Source organism: Pseudonaja textilis, chromosome 11 (genome assembly GCF_049901715.1).
Source record: "Pseudonaja textilis isolate UNSWEBS1 chromosome 11, rPseTex1.2, whole genome shotgun sequence".
Lineage (NCBI taxonomy): Eukaryota > Metazoa > Chordata > Lepidosauria > Squamata > Elapidae > Pseudonaja > Pseudonaja textilis.
Window position 1 is genome coordinate 21476725 of NC_142000.1, and position 16839 is coordinate 21493563.

The window sequence follows — 16839 nt, forward strand, 5'->3', positions numbered from 1 at the left end:
GTTTGCACTGCATGTACTGTATATCTTCCATGTTGTACATTAAAAACATCCATCCAATGTTTGGAAATGATTAAATACTCAACTAGTGAAGGTCTTTCATTCCTGCCTCAAGCCTTTTGGCTGTATTTAGTCAACTGAATGACCAAAGTCATCCTTCCACTTTCTGCCCTACTTCGGCTCTGTTTATGTTGTTTTCTGGACACCTAGGCAGACATATATGGGTGTCTCATTTATTTTGGCCATGTCATCCTGGGAGAAAGCAATTATGTTGGGAAGAGTTAGCAGTAACAGGAAACCAGGCCTCCAAAGAACATGGTGACTGGACGCGATCAAAGCTGATACCAGCCAGAGCCATAGAACAACTCAAAGAAACGGTGCAAGATCAGAAGGTGTGGAGAGACCTGGCCAACAGAATCACCGAGAGTAGGATACGACTGAATGGAGAACACCGTCATATGGGGGTGCCCCTAACCAACTTACTCAGATTGGAGAAGCTCCTTGGTTAAGCAGCGAAATGTTTCAAACCAAAAAGAAAAAAAAATCCATGACTCCACTTCTAGACCACTCTGCCTGGAGGACCTGGAATCTTCACTGATCTAGACAGACCACATTTATGGAGTTTTCTTCAAGTTACGTGGACAGAAGACACGTTGATATCTGGTGGAGCGAATAGGGAAAAGTAATCAGGGGCCACCCCTGAATTCATGCTGCACGTTGAAAGCTGATGCCGGAATGGAAGCAGATGAAATGCAGTGTTAAAATAATCACAGTCGCCCAGAAGGTCCCACGTGTCAAATATTCATAAACTTGCGAAAGGCCTTAGTCATAAAACCATGAACTACAACGAAGGGTTTCATGCATGGTGAATTTCCTCAGGAGCCATATACTCAAATGAGTAGCACGTATCCTTTTATGAAGTGTTGTACTTGTTCCTGCCACTCGATGAGGTGGAACATGATTACGCCTTCCAGATGTCGGAGGGCCGTCACCGGAAACTGGGCCTTTCATGCAGAGAGCCTTTGACTTACCAAAGGAACGAGAACTGTTCAACAAGTGAGCGATTGCTTCTGTTCCTGAGAAGCGGAACCGTTTGGAAACAGCACCCTTTCCAATCCACACGAAGAACGTGACAACGTCCCCTCACATTCTGGTGGGATAGATGTTCCCTCACGATGGGGTCCAGAACGAGTCCCAAAGCTCGGAAGACTAAAACTCTGGTCTTGGTGACCGACCCAGATTGGATCCTCCAACATTATCCTGGGACACGAAGATTTGCCTTCATTCTCAACGTCAGCTGTATATTGTTTTTTTAAAAAAGAAGTGTATTCTTAAACTTCAGAACCATGAATGAATGAATAGCGTTTAATTCTGATTGAGCTATACTTGCTTTAAAGAACATACTATTTTCTGACCGTATGGGAAACTGAGGCCAGCAGAAGACGACTTATTTCCAGTTAATGTGATCCTTAGCAATTCTCAATTTCAGTTTGGAAATGCTTTCTTTTTTTATTGCATTTATTCCCCTCTTTCATTTTCTAAATCTAATTTTCAGTGATGGTGTCTATGGAATTTCTCAGCCATCCAGGTCCTGGTTGTCCCAAAGGTGCTTTTTCAAAAGGCAACTGGACTCTGTTTTCCCTTGAAGACATTTCGCTTCTCATCCAAGGTGCTGCTTCAGCTCCCACCATTCAGTCCAAACTGAAGAAGCGTCTTGGAGGAGAAGCGAAACGTCTTGGAGGGTGAGGGGTAATCCAGTGTCCTTTTGAAAAAAACATCTTTGGGACAAACACATTTTTTTGGCTGTCTTTTGCTAACACATTTTCGAGATTCCATTTCTGATCTTTATGGACGACGTGGCCCAGGTTTATTTTCATTGATACAGCCTTCCTGAGAAAAGATAAACCTAGTTTATGAAGCTAAGTGCTGAAAAGCTCAAATTTAAATAGACACGATTTGGGGTTATAGCTCCACAGATTTCCCATTAGGGTATTCAGCGGACTTACAGAACTGGCAGTCTACTGAGGATCCCAGATGTGTACTCTAAATGAAAAGTTTTAGGTCCAGAACTTCAGCGTAAATTGAGATTTACACACCATAGCTTTTTGCTTCCCATAAAGAAACTGGACAGCATTCAAGAAACCATTTTTTTAAGCAAGTTCATCTGCTGGTAGAGAACGTTGACGTTGACGCGGGACGCTGTAAGGATAAGCAGAGGAAAGTGGACTTTGGCTGGCCCGTTCCTCCAGCTTGGTAGCAAAATATATTGCTGTGCAGAGGAGACATCTTAAGGTCAGCCACAGGGCAGGAATAGCTGACTGAGATGGTTATTTGATCATTGCAAAAACGCCTATAGTCAAACGAAGTGGAGCTGCACACCACGAGCATACTTGGGACGCTGCAGAAGAGTCCTCAACCTTGGTGAGTCTCCTGCAGCTGCAGAATGACTTGTTTCCCACAAAGACGGTCTTGGGTCGGTCTTCTCTTAGAGGAAAATGGAGGCCTGGCTAATCACCACGAAGCCCCTTGGAGAAGGAGGGAACTGCAGATGAGGACAGGCAGGTAAAAGAGTGGAAGAGAACGAATGAAAAGAATTCAAGTCTCTTAACACCATATCAGTTATATTTTAAGGCTCTGAAGGAACTAATGGAGGTGGCTATGGATCCCATACTTGGTCATTTCTTTGAGAACTTTTGAAGGACTGGCAAGAACTCCCAAACTTAGAAAATCATGGCCTTCCTTGAAAATGAAAGCGCACACCTGCGTTTTGCCTCAAACTGTCGTGATCTTTATCCCAAGTAGCAAAAGAACGCTTCACTTCAGGGTTATAGTCACTATCCCTGTAAAATTCCGAGCCTAGAAAGTTAAAATCTCTTAGCACCTCTGCTTTGGTTCCACCTAATTAAAAGAGCCATCAAGACATTCTGAGAGGGAAGCCCTTTGACTCTACATTGTGGCTAGTCAGTCAAGCTGGCTTGTTTCTTAAGATCTGAACTGGAATGATGATGAAGAAGAAGAAGCGCACGGGTCATTGTGATTCCATCAGATCATGAAAGAAGAAGGGTACCAGGCCCGCCCATCAATGTGTTGTTATTGTTATTTTAATGCAAGATCTGCAATGGTATCAGCCCTTTTCTCCATTCATAGAACCACTCATTTCCAAGTTTTGCAGCTTGGGGTTACAGCAGTGTTTTGTTACCTTGGCAACAAAAATCACGTTTTGCTTGCAATTCCTTTTTGGAAAAACTCCTGCTGTGAGTTATAGCATAAATTAAAACATTTACTTAGTTTTACTATTTGTTTCTGTTTTCCCCCCTCCGCCCCCAGTGATAGAATTTGGCAAAAAAGGGATGTTTTGAATATAAACTCAGGGACTGCAAAATAGGACATTATACCCAAGCGATTCTAGTGGCCCTTTGAAGATCAACACAACTCCGGATTGTAAAAATTTTACTGGATTCTAAGTAGATTCAACAAATGACAGGTGCTTTTATTTCTTTGTGGAAGACCCAGCAGGAAAAGATAAACACAATTTGGATGTTTTCTAAAGCAAAAAAATTAGAAAGGTGGAACTAACTGAAGCACATTTCCCTTGACCATGGAGATCAAGAAGTCACATGACACAAGTATCTCAAAATACACAGGAAAGAGAAGCAGAGAGAGGCGATTTTTCTCTCTTCTCTTAATAACTAGAACCTGGGTCCTCCTAAAAATAGATAGATAGAGGTAGGTAGGTAGGTAGGTAGGTAGATAGATAGATAGATAGATAGATAGATAGATAGATAGATAGATAGATAGATAGATAGATAGATAGATATAAACAGACCAGTTATTTGTAGTTCTTTTCCTGAAATTACTTTGGAACTATGCAATGAACTCTTTAACCATGCTACAACTATCTAGAGAAAACTAAATTTGCCAAAAGTACAGTGAGTTCACTAGGTTGACAAAGATTCAATCCACAGATTTCCTGAATCTTAACTTGGGATTCTTGTCAGCTACCTTTTGCTGGGTCACAGCCGAGCTTTTAACCCAGACCTAGGTCAGATTTCTCTTCACTGAAGGAACAAGAAGATAACAAGGTAGAGTTACGCCTGACCTAGGCCCTGCCCTAATAACTCCTGGCCCCAGGCCACAGAGACCTGGCTCCAAGCTGCCTCTCTTCTCTCTTCCCATCAAATGTGTAATAGGTTTCTGCTGATGAGATGTTCCCTTCCGAACTTTGCAGAGTCTTTGGCAGGCATTCCCGTTCCTTGCACTCCAGTGAAGTTAATTTAATCAAGAATTCCCCTCAGGAGGCTGATTAGCGAGACAGCACGAAGGCCGGGCCCATTATTTGCTTTTATTGGTTTAGAAGGCATTCACATATAAATATATACCGAGAGAATCACCTTTGCTTGACCTTGGAATATGATGTCACCCTTCAGTCCTTTGGCTTCGTTGTGTCACAGATGTTTCCCACCCAACTGCTGGATTTGGACACCTAACAGCCAGTTATTTTGGAGTAGCCCTTTTTGGGGAGGGGAGAGAAAGAAATTGGGTTGCTATCATTTAACTTAAATTTGGGGCTTTCTGGATGAGTCTTACTAACAGTGAGAGCTGTTTTTTTTGTTGTTGTTGAAGGACATTTCTCATTCTAGTAGCTAGGATTCAATTTTTGGGTTCCCCAATCAAGTCGGCAGTTTGCACAATGTTTTCCTGTTTCTTTTCTTACGTTTTCTTCCTTCAAATGCTCTGCATTCATTATCTGGGTGCCGTATTGTAGCAGCGACCGACTGGTTAACAGCCATTCTGCACTCAGAGCCAGCTTGAAAATAATACTCTTCTCTCTCCTAGGATCTGCCCAGCCGTAATTATTTAAACACACCGATACCCCAAATAGCAATAAATAAAAGCCTATTTCACGGTATCCTTGGAAGAATCTGTCTACTTCAAGGGAAAATGTTTTTGCTTTTTTGAAAAGACTTTCTGGAATGGAAAATATTTAATGTCGAGAGTGAGCCATTTATTGGGAAAATAGCCCTGAGCATTAAATGGTAATGTAGCAAGATGTGACCTGAGAATTTACTGAGCTTTGAAACTATAAGCCTTAGGAGAAACAAAAAAATGGGTGGGCATAAGAAAGGGAAGAAAATTTACTATCTTTTAATAGTTTCCCCTCCACCCCCAATGATAGTGAAGTGCTAATTGGGAGCTAGAGGTTGCCGATGGAAGTTGTGGAAATAGGGTGAGCCCTGAGGGCCAAGCGGGAGCAGAATAAGAGTCTCTCTGGGTTGCTATTCCCAACGTCGCTAACAACCTCGTTGTGCGCGGCTGCAGAGTTCACGAAACAGGTGTGTTGCCTTCCCGCAACAGGAGCAGAGTGTGCAAAGATGCCTGTGCTCCGCAGCTGAATGGAACACAGTTGCTGTAGTTCTCAACATGACACTTTTGCATTTGTCCTTTTGCAAGAAAAGGAAAGACGGTGGGATTCACCTCTCAGACTGGCTGGGATAAACGTTTGTGTGTTCTTGGTTTTGTTGAAATGTATACACCACCCATCTCACACTCTCTAGTGACTCCGGGAGGCTTACGGTAGCATAAAAAAGCATTAAAAGCACTAAAATTAACCACAGTTTAATAATTCAGGTGGGCATGCCAGAAATTGCTCTACTGCGGAGGCTCAGAATTGGCCTGCCTCCGCCCCAAATGGAGGAAACCTGGGAAAAGGGCTGAGAATCGCGTTTTTCTCTGTAAATGGACTGAAAGAAAAAAAAGAAGGGGAAGGAATGGGTGGATTGTAGATACCTTACACTCGTTTGTGCTTTTTTTTTTTTGTCCCCCTCAACATGCAAAATGGCAGGAATTATAATCAGCTGCTACATCTTGGCAGGTTTAGCTACTCCTTCTCCTCTTTTTTGATCCAACGGAAAAATTGATAGCAAATTCAGTAGCTCCCGTTCCACATTTGCAAAGGCTGAGCTCACTTAGTTACTCTGCAAATGTGGCGCCTCAGAGATGACCTGCCAGCACCCAGGACCCGCCAATGGAAGTTTAGAAATTCAGACCCGCTGCAAGGTTTTATGGGTGGTGGGAAATTCGCTGGCTGAGGAATCTTGGGAGTTGACGTCCACAAGCCTTAAAGTAGCCCAATTTGGAGACCCCTGGTCTTTATCATGAAGAGCGAAGCAAAAGAGCTTATTGAGATAAGCTTCTTTGCAGAACCCAGAGATTGTTGGGGTTGTCTGGCCGGTTAAGAAAGAGTTCATAGTTTTAAATTTTTAGGAACTCATATTTCCGACAACCTTACTTGGTCGGTCCACACTATGGCCACTGCAAAGAAGGCCCAACAGCACCTGCACTTTCTGGGTTGCTGAAAAAGGGTGGTCTGGGTGAGAAGTGGCTGGTTACTTTTTACCGTTCTACCATCGAGAGCATTTTGTGTAACGGGGTGGTATGCTGGATGCTCTCAAGTGGATAAGAAGATGCTCCAGAGAGTTATAAACACAGCACAAAAAATCGTCGGTTGCTCTCTTTCTTCTTTGGAAGAGATTGCGAAGACCAGACTTCTCTCTAGAGCACTAAAAATCTCTACAGACTGTTCTCATCCTGGACGTTCCTATTTTGAACTGTTACCGTCAGGGAGACGTTATAGGTGTCTTAAAATGAGGACTAATAGACTGAGAAACAGTTTCTTTTCCAAGGCAGTAATTGTCTTGAATCAAGCATTTTTAAGCTATTTAACTTGCTAAATGTTTTAGATAGGTTTTAGACTAGGTTTATTATTATTATTGTTGTTGTTGTTGTTATAATTTTTAAATACTCTATAGTGTGATTGTGATGTGGTGTTTGGGGCACTGTGCTGGAGTAGCTTTCAAATTTCATTGCATTCATGGAATGCAATGACAATAAAGGTATTCTATTCTATTCTATTCTCTCCTTTTCTGTTCTATTCTGTTCTGTTCTGTTCTATTCTAGTCTATTCTCTCCTTTTCTGTTCTGTTCTATTCTGTTCTGTTCTATTCTATTCTATTCTCTCCTTTTCTGTTCTGTTCTGTTCTATTCTATTCTCTCCTTTTCTGTTCTATTCTATTCTATTCTATTCTATTCTATTCTATTCTATTCTATTCTATTCTATTCTATTCTATTCAGTGATGGTTTTGGATCCTGTTTGTTGGTTGATAAAAAAGTGACGTTGAGCCAGCTGGAGAAAAAGCAACTGTACTGAGTTGTGATCAGGACTGGCCCATGCTTTGACTACAAACATTTAAAAATAATACACAATAATACTATATTGGCTTCCTTTCCAGATCCTTTTAAAAGAAGAAGTTTGAGGGGAAAGAACTCTGTTGTTTACCAATGTGTTTATACAGTTTGATGATAACTCTACAGGCAAGATAGTAGTTTCGAATGGAAGCTGTTAAATAAATTAGATTTATTTTACAAATGAAGGCAAATAAGCATGTCCCAGGATAAGGTTGCAGGATCCAATCTGTTGTGTGTAGCTTTTTTAGACTGGGGTGTTGCTGGCTGGCTATTAACGACCGAATCTACCTCTAAAAAGCTACAGGCAACAGCCCCCAGGTAAATCCTCCATCCAGAACAGCTCCGAACATACAGAGAAGTCCCCGTGAGTCTGAAAGGTCAGAAGGCAAAACCTCTGGTCCCAGCGACTGACTGGGATTAAATTGGATTAAATCTATTTTAATTTGAAGACTCCATCCCTGCTCCTCTAGCCTCGTTTCAATCTCCTGGTCCATCCATCTCTTTTTCTCTACGAAGGGTTTGCTTTTCATGCTCCCTAACCCTTGAACCATTATTTAAAAAAAATCTGTAAAAATCTTTCATTCAGCGAGCAAATTCATTTCATGGAGGGAAAGGGCTGGGTGACCTCTCAGCATTTTTCTTGTTATGTGGTAACATGCAAACAGCCCTGGAACGTTGTGCCTCAACAAAACGTTGAAGCCAGCCTTGCAAAGAGACAACCAGTTCTGTAGGGCCCTCAAAGGGAAAACGGTTGCTATGAAAAATAGAGGAATACAACAGATGGATTGTGGGCGATCAAGTCGGCGTTGATTTTTACTGGGCACCTAGATGCATTTTTTCCAGGTGGTTCATCCCTAACCCCTTCCTTCAATGGTGCACTCAATTCTAGGAGTTGAAATCCCCACGCCTCAAAGTTGCCAAGATTGGACCTCTCTGGCTTATAGAATACACCTTTCCAGCCCATAGACAAGAGATTGGTGTCACAATTACACGGCTTCTTTTGCTGGCCTATACACAAAAGAGAGTCTGTTCGTGTTCTTTTTCATTAAAAGAAAAAAAGAAAACCCATAAAAGGAAATTGGATCTCCATTTTCTCGTTTAATAATCTTCCTGACCTTTTGGAATTTAAATAAAAGTTGGATTGATACAATCAACACCTACCCACAGAGATATAGTCAGTGGAAAAAGTGTGAGGCTGGGCTATTTTCTGCAGCGGTGGTCATTAGCCATTGTTTACTCAGATGTCTAAGAGTATTTACTTAGTTCGGAGCTTGGACCAAGTTTTAAAAAGCTTGGGAAGGGGATAGATTTAGGCGAGAGATTTCTCTTAAGAACTGGTGCAGTTATAAGTGGCAGATGAGAAAGGAAAATTATACTTTATGTATCTTTTCTACTTTTCTACAAAGTAGTATTCCAAATTCCACTAACTGGGTTGCTAGTCTGGCTTTTGAAAATGCTTTTTTCAACCTTAGTGTGTTTCTCAGAACTTTAAGATGAGAAGACTTCAACTCCCAGAATTCCCCAGTCAGCCGTCTACTTCGTTAAACGTCTTAACGTGGGCATGTATAATAATACTACCTTTAAGAACACAGCAGAGGCAAGGGGAATAGGCGGTGCCCACCAAAGTGGAAAGAATGCCCTTTTTTCACCCCTTCCGAGGTGGATGTTATATCACATAAACACAGGGTGATTTCTTTAGTATTTTCTGGACGATCTTGCTCAATGCAGTAGTTTTATTGACCATTTTGGGAAATTTTGTGCACGGATCCGTGTGGCCTGACCCACGTTTCATGACTGTGACTTTGCAAGGACGCCAACCGATGATGCGTGCTCTCTCTTTCTCGGCCTACAGGTGCTTCAAGGTGCCCAACTGATTGCAGTTGCTTCTTCGGATCCTGCAGCGGCTGGTGTCGATGGATCCCCACTTCAGGGCAGCGATATCCAGGTCCAGTACGTCCAACTGGCCCCCGTGACAGACCACTCCGCTGCTAATCCAGTACGTAGACCCTTCCTCTTCATGGATGGGGAAGGTGGAGAGGCACCTCCCGGCTTCCATGACACAAGAGCCAGCACTCTCTCTCGTTCTTCCAAACGCATCAGCTCCTTTTGTTAAAACCAAATAGCAACAGCACTAAGACTTATATACCTCCTTAACGGGAGCTGCTCCTTTTGAGCCCAGCGATAAACCTTTACATCTGTTGGCAGTGAGAGGCTGGAAATTGCTTTCTTTCAGACCCTTTGCACCATGTTAGCTTTTAATATTGCGGTTAACCACAGAGATTTATACCATGCTGCCGATCAGCCGAAAGGAATGCTGGCCCTTAAAAGGATGGCAAGGATATGTAAAACTGCAGATTAGGCTAGAGAGAGAGGGTGGGGGAGGGAGAGAGAGAGAGAGAGAGAGAGAAGCACGCTGGAGCTGATCGGGTGGCTAACTGAGCAGGCAAGGCAAGATGCGTGACAAGGAACATAAGACTGTAAAAAAGGAAGTCTCTTTCAGGATAGTGTGAGGGTGAAGCTCCTGGGAGAACACATCACGGCCTCTTTTGTTCCTTCCTGGGCTTCGTGTCCAGTTAGTGAGCAGCTGGAAGCATCGAATGATCCCTGCTCAGATCAGCTCCAGGGGCTGTGAGGAAAGGACTGGGCTTGTAGACAAAGCTCCCTGGGTAGATAGCTGGGTAGCTCCCACCTCCAGGCTAGTCAGGCAACGCTGCCCAGCTCAGAAGCTTCCATGCTTCCAGGTTGAGGGAGGATGGCTGGATGATGAAGGAGGTAGAGTCCTTGTTTTACAATTGTTTCTTTAGTGACCACTACAGTGGCACTGAACTAGGTGACTTACGACCAGTCCTCATGCTTACGACTGCCCCGGCCTCGCCATGGTCGTGGGATCCAAATGTTGGTGCTCGGCGTGTATTTCCAATAGTTGTAGCATCTTTGGGCGGGGGGGTTATGAGATCACCACTTGTGACCTTCCAACAATCAGGGGAAGCCAGATCCACTTAACGGCCCCATGATTCACTTAACAACTGCAGCGATTGGCTTCCCTGTGGTGGCAGGGAAAGAGTCATCGAATTGGGCCCGACTCCGGTAACCACCGCCTTGCTTCGCCACAGGAATTCTGACCCCAATTGCAGTTGTAAGTTGAGGACTATCTGTCCTCTCCCGCCACAAATGCCCGGAAGGTGGGATCCGCTCTTAGGCCATCCCACCGTGGCGCTGCTGGTGTGACTCTCCAGGCCGTGGGGGTTCTGCGCAGCGATGCCCGGCCTTCCGAGGAGCAGCGGTTGGAGCCGGATTAGGTCCTTAGATGGCTGCCAGGCCCCCACGCTTGGGAGGCAGTGCCAGCCCGGAGCTCCCTGGGCACAAAGGCTGCCAGGGCTCCCCTCAGCTGAGCGTTTATTTCCCTGCACTGATTGCATTCTTTTCCTCCAGATCCTCTAATGCTCCCCGACATGTTAAATTACAGTAATAACACTGGTGTGCCACCCAAGATTTGTTTTTCATTCTTTCGGCTGAAATTGGTGCGAGAGGAAACGTTTTCCTCTTAAAGTTGGCCCTTCGGGAAACCTTCCACATCTGGTTAAACGTGGGATAATTAACCCAGCCCTTGAGAAGGAGTTATTTATTTTAGCAATTCCTTCCTTTCTTTCTTTCTTTCTTTCTTTCTTTTTCTTTCTTTCTTTCTTTCTTTCTTTCTTTCTTTCTTTCTTTCTTTCTTTCTTTCTTTCTTTCTTTCTTTCTTTCTTTCTTTCTTTCTTTCTTTTCCTCAGCTGCATTCAAACTGCTGTTGTAAATGTTCCGATTAGACAGTTGTGAATGGGATGAGGGGGGAAGGGAGAGCAGTTGAGATGACCTGTAAATTAACTGAGGAGGGGGCAAAATCTGTAATAACACGTTATTAAGGGCAGGAGAGTCAACAGCATTAGACAGTAATTCATTTCAAAGCATTTACCTTTAATTGGGGAAGAAAGAGTCGCCTTCTGAATTCATGGCTGGCTCTTTCTTTATAAATCAGGATGGATCCCTGGTGCAATAAAACCGGAGGAAGAAAAGCTATTAAGGCAGCCTTCATCCTTTATTCACCTCAGCCCCTTCCTTTCAGGGTACGTTCCCCCCTCCCCCTTTCTAGATATAAAGAAGGAAGAGGTGGAGGAAGCCACCTGAGCAGACGACATAAAATCAAAGTGCCAGCATGAATTGTTTAGACCCGAAGTTTTGGTGGCCTGGCTGGGCAGGAGACAGACAGGAGCTTCTAAGGCAGAGGTCTATGCTGGCTGGAGAATTCTGGGAGTTGAAATCTACAAGTCTTAAAGTTCCCAAGTTTGGGGACTCCTGTTTTAAGGCACAAAAGCTTGATTGGAGCTTTCTTAGGATTGGACAGAGAGCCTGGGAGAGACAAGTTGGCCTGGGGCAGGATAAGAGCATCTTCCGAACCTCACAGCCGAGTTAGCGAGGAAAGTGTACGAGAGAGAAGGAGGCATCTACTTCCTGGATCCCAGTGCTTGTCCTGTCCATCCTATCCTCACTCTCCCAACTGCAAGCATGGCTGGCTGAGGAATTCTGGGATTTGAAGTCCCAAAGTCTTCAAGTTGCCAAGTTTGGGAAACCCTGATCGAAAGCAAAGTTCTTGAGGAACAGAGCAGGTCTAAACACAAGTTTTACAAAGAGCAGCCAGTCTCTCCTACCAATTGCTACCTTCCACTCTTCATTCTCCCCCTTGTTAGTAACTCAGAGGGTTCTTCAGGAAAGACACCACGTAGGTCACAAATAAAGGAAGCTGCTTCAGACTTCTACCACTAGTACGTGGTACTAGTTTTGGTGCCTGGCTAGCCACAGTTGGGTGGTGGAGAACCGGACCATGGAAAGTTTGTTTCGGATCCAACACGGGATTGTTTTCTTTAAGGGCAGTTGAACCTTGTTTAGAGTGCTGTTCCTTATTTGGGCTGTCAGCCAAAAGCCGCGACCCCTGATGGGGCAGACGAGCCCTCTGATGGTAAACTATGTTGTGTTTGTTTGTCTGTCTGTCTGTCTCGCTGTTGTGCAGAACACAGACTCCCTTCACTCAGCCCTCCAGCCAGAAATGCAAATAGACCACGGAGCCATTCAGATTCAGTAGGACAAGGTGACACGGCGGCCACCACCTCAACGCGTGGACGACAGCTAAAGATTCTGGTCGCAGAGCAAGTTCATCGTTTCGGCTCAGCCTGCGGGACGTTTTCCTGGACCTCTCCTGTACATACATACGAGTGTGATCTGTCTCCTCTGACCTGGTTTGTACGGAGCCACGGGCAGATCTGATGGCTTGGACCAAGTCGTGGCGCCGTGGAACCGCCACCCTTCCACTCATGTTGCAAGGCTCCTAGGATCCGTGGTTTAACTGAAGGGGGGCGGGAAATCAGCCCCGTGGGAGGGAAAATCTAACTAACTTTCATTAACCCAACTCTTCCAAGTGATGTAACGCACCACCGTTCCTCCTCCTCCTCCTCCTCCTCCTCCTCCTCCCTGCAGATATCCCTAGACGTCTTCTCAGAGGCAGGGTTGCCTTGCGATGCATACCTTGTTCCTCAGAAAGAATCAAGAGTGCAAATATATTTTGCTGTGAAAAGAATTTTTTTTTTTAATTTGCTATGTTTGTAATAACAAAGAGAGAGAGAGAGAGAGAGAGAGAGAGATATGAATTTAAAAAGTCGAAAGTGGGACGGAGGCAGGCAGGCCCCTGATCGTAAGCGTTGGCTTCCTTTGCTGCTGGTTTTCCCGTTTCACTGTAGTCATAAAAAAGGAGGGGGGGGGGGCAAAAAAGCAGAAACTATGCCTCTTTTGGGGGGGGGGATGGGTATTCTTGCAACTACTTTTTTAAAAGGGGGAAAACTATTATCCACCACTGTAATTATGCATTTCTAAAGAAATAAATGTGTATTTATGAAGACCATTTTGAAAATTCCTCCCTGAGGTGTTACACACGTTCCCAGCTACGGCTTATGGTCACTCACTCAACACACTCACAGCTCTGGTTAACAATCACAGTCACATCACTTGTCACACATCTTTTCTTTCTTTCTTTCTTTCTTTCTTTCTTTCTTTCTTTCTTTCTTTCTTTCTTTCTTTCTTTCTTTCTTTTTCTCGCTCCTTCCTTCCTTCCCTCTTTCTTTCTTTCTTTCTTTCTTTCTTTCTTTCTTTCTTTCTTTCTTTCTTTCTTTCTTTCTTCTTTCTTTCTTTCTTTCTTTCTTTCTTTCTTTCTTTCTTTCTTTCTTTCTTTCTTTCTTTCTTTCCTTCCTTCCTTCCTTCCTTCCTTCCTTCCCTCTTTCTTTCTTTCTTTCTCTCCTTCCTTCCTTCCTTCCTTCCTTCCCTCTCTCTCTCTCTCTCTCTCTCCCTCTCCCTCTCTCTCTCTCCCACACACACACACGTATTTAGCCACATTTCTCGACTAGGCTGGCAGGCACTAGCCAGAGGGATAGAAGCCACCAAGTCTGCACCCGAAGATGGTCCAACCTTTTTTGTCTTATCCAGGTAACGTCTTTGTCTATGTTCCCTTTCCAGTTTGGTTTCTTCTTAAGTAACCCCCACCCCCACCCCCAGGAGGGGTCCTTTAGAGAAGATTCCTGACTTTTTCTCCATGTCCCTCCACTGTTTTGTCTTTAGGTATGGCAGCTTCAGCCTCATCTCATAGAGGTATAACTTACAGGACTTATTTTTCTGGCTCACATTAGATCATTTCTGTGCTTCTTCAACAGGAATTTGAGTTTTTTTTTCCGTCTCTTTGCTTGTATCCCTTCTCTAAAGAACCAGCGATGCGAGGTAAGAACAGACTGAGAAAGAGAAACTGTTCTAAGGGTTATCCTGGTTTATTTGTCCTTCCAGTTTTTAGATAGAGCAATGCACCTCGTTGTCTTTTTTGTCAGAAGAGAAGAAAACGGCGGGAAACACTCTAAAGCGAAGTCAGTTATTCTGCACGAGAAGGTTTGTGCAAATACTGAAACGCTTGGATCCCCAACTTGGGCTCCAGATCAATTCTTGCTTCTATAGTTCCCAAGATCATTCATTCATTAGAAGCTTTGGCTTTGTTTGTTTTTTCTTTTGAACCAGAAATAGACATGCAAAGACAAGCCCTGGAAAACCGTGACGCTTTGGAGCCGGAGAGCTTTTACAATGGACAGGAAGGAGCGAGCAGGCTTGGTTGGGGCCTGCTTAGTTAGCAAGACTATTTTGGTGGTTCCATTAATTGGCAGCAACCTTTCACGAGAGGAGGAAGAGTGGCAGCTTGCAAAGAAGCCATCGCTCCTGCGGGAAGGACCGTTAGGTACCAGAAGGCCAGAATTAGCCCCTTGATTCTTGTAAAAACATCTCAGGAATTTTTAGTGTTGTCTTCTGCAGTTTGGCTAGAAGATAGTTTTTCTTCTTTTTATGCAAACACTTAGCTCTTCACTGCTGATAATTGCGGAAAATTGCAATCAAGCAGAACATTTATTTGACTGAAGGAAAATATGTCTGGCCCTTGGCAGTCCTGTGGTGATTAATTTTCCCTGTGGTCCGTCGTAAGTTATCCCTCCGTTTTCAGTGGAGGAACCAGACTGAGCCCACCTGAAAGACTGATAGAAACTGTATTTCCCGCTTCCTGTTTGACCTGGGACGTCACCATTTCCCCCAGGGATTCAAAATTCTCTTCTTTCAAATGGAAGTAAGACGTGGCTTTCTCTGTGGTCCTCGGCTTACGATCGCAACTGAGCCCAAAATTTTCGTTGCTAAGCGAGATATTTGTTAAGGGAACTTTGCCCCAGTTTAAGGTCTTTCTTGCCGCAAGTTGTTAAGTGAGTCATTGTAGTTGTTAAGCCAGGAACATGGTTGTTAAGTGAATCTGGCTTCCTTGTTGACTTTGCTTCTCGGAAGGTCACAAAAGGGGATTACCTGATCCCGGGATAAGGCAACCATCATAACTGTGAGTCAGTTGCCAACTGTCCGAATTCTGATCCCATCATTGTGGGGATGTTGCAACGGTTGTAAGCGTGAACAAAATGGTCGTAAGTCCCATTCTTCAGAGATGTTGGAGCTTTGAACAGTCACTAAATGAACTGTTGTAGGTTGAGGTCTACCTGAAGTGGTTGTGTGAAAAACAGAGGTGAACCTAACCAGCAGGAAATACCAGGTTTAACTTAATCAAGACACAACACATATTCCCTAAAACATCAGCTGGAGGAAACTGTGAAAAAGTTGTCCCAGAATCAGGAAACGGGGTGACCATCTTTAAATTCCCCGATGCCGTGCAATATTAAGGAAGTTACAGCAGAACCTGGTCATCTGGCATTTTTCTCTCTCTTTCTGAAGCACCTCGGCTTTTTCCTTAATCTGTGATTAAATGTTCCATTTTTTGGAAGGGGAAGGAAATAAATTTCTCTGTTTTGAAATTAAACTTTCTCTCTTTTCTGAAATGGATCCAGAACAGAGCAGGCTAAGGTGCACTCTGGTGGGTTTGTCATCCAGCGGTGGCAAATCATCTACTGTCCAACTCATATGGTATGAACCAAGTGACCATGTTCCTGTAAGGCTGGCTGGGGAATTCTGGGAGTCGAAGTCCACAAGTCTTAAAGTTACCAAGTTTGGAGACCCCCTGAATTATAATAACACACCTGTGAGGGAAAATACAGATGTTTTCCCCACCTTGTTGGGACTTGCAACCCTGTCGCTGAATTGGAGTGTCTGCTCAAAGAACTCCCTTTTTTTTTCCTCCTCTGGGACGCCTTTCCTACAACCTAGTTTCTCGCGTTCCCTTATCCCAGCTTACATTTTGTAGCAAAAGAGGCTGCAAAATAAACAAGAATGCAGACGTTCCAACCCCCAAATGCGGGAAGTGGTTTTTGTTTCAAGGACTTGCAAAAAAACACAACAACAATTTTTTTAAAAAAATGCTGTGGCTTCAAGGCAGTTTTTGAGGAGCTTGTCTGAATCAGGTCAAGCGCCCGAAGAGTCCTGAATTTGTACAAAACGCTAACCTTGAGTTTTTGGCGACTTATGATGTAACTTGAGAACAAAGCGGATTCGGTCCTGTAACGGTCCGATTTAATATATCAATGCAGAAAATGTATCAGTTCAGTAACCCAGTTAAATGTGCTCCTTGTGTTAATCCAGCCGTGGGGAAAGCGTTCGTTTCTCTTGGAGAACCAAATTCGCAAAGCAGCAAATGTCTTGGTCCCTGTCTCCCCAAGCAGTTCCCCCCACCCTCCTCCTCCTCCTCCTCCTCCTCCTCCTTGGAAATCGACAGAGGGTGTTTCCTGTTTGTTTCCAGCCCAAGGAGGGTTAAACATGTGCGAAGAGGAAGGGAATCCCTATTCGGGAATTTGAGACCTTCCAGCTGAGAGCGTGGGGGGGGCTGGGGGGGGGAGAGAGAGAGAGATGTAGGCAGACGTCACAACCCTCCTCTCGGCTGCACTCGGCTCCCATGTCAAAGGAAGTCTGCCGAAGGCGCACCGAGGGCTGCGGCACCACTGAGGCTGGAGATATGTAATGCCATCACTTCCGACTCCGGTGAGTAGGAAACGTGTCAGTCTCTGAAGTAGCATTGCAAAGGAAAGGAAAGAAACGGAACGTGCGGCTCTCTTTCGCAGC

General features: G+C 44.2%; 1 protein-coding gene across 4 annotated transcripts in view; it reads left to right on the plus strand.

The window, feature by feature from the left end:
- The window catches only part of BANP (BTG3 associated nuclear protein), an 85469-nt gene extending 72298 nt beyond the window's left edge, over positions 1-13171 (plus strand). For all 4 annotated transcript variants that reach the window (XM_026719845.2, XM_026719846.2, XM_087940762.1 and 1 more), the window contains exons 12-13: positions 9095-9238; positions 12287-13171. In XM_026719845.2, the coding sequence (XP_026575630.1) occupies positions 9095-9238; positions 12287-12358 (216 nt within the window). In that variant the 3' untranslated portion in view covers positions 12359-13171. The remainder of the gene's footprint in view (positions 1-9094; positions 9239-12286) is intronic.
- The last annotated feature ends 3668 nt before the right edge of the window (positions 13172-16839 follow it).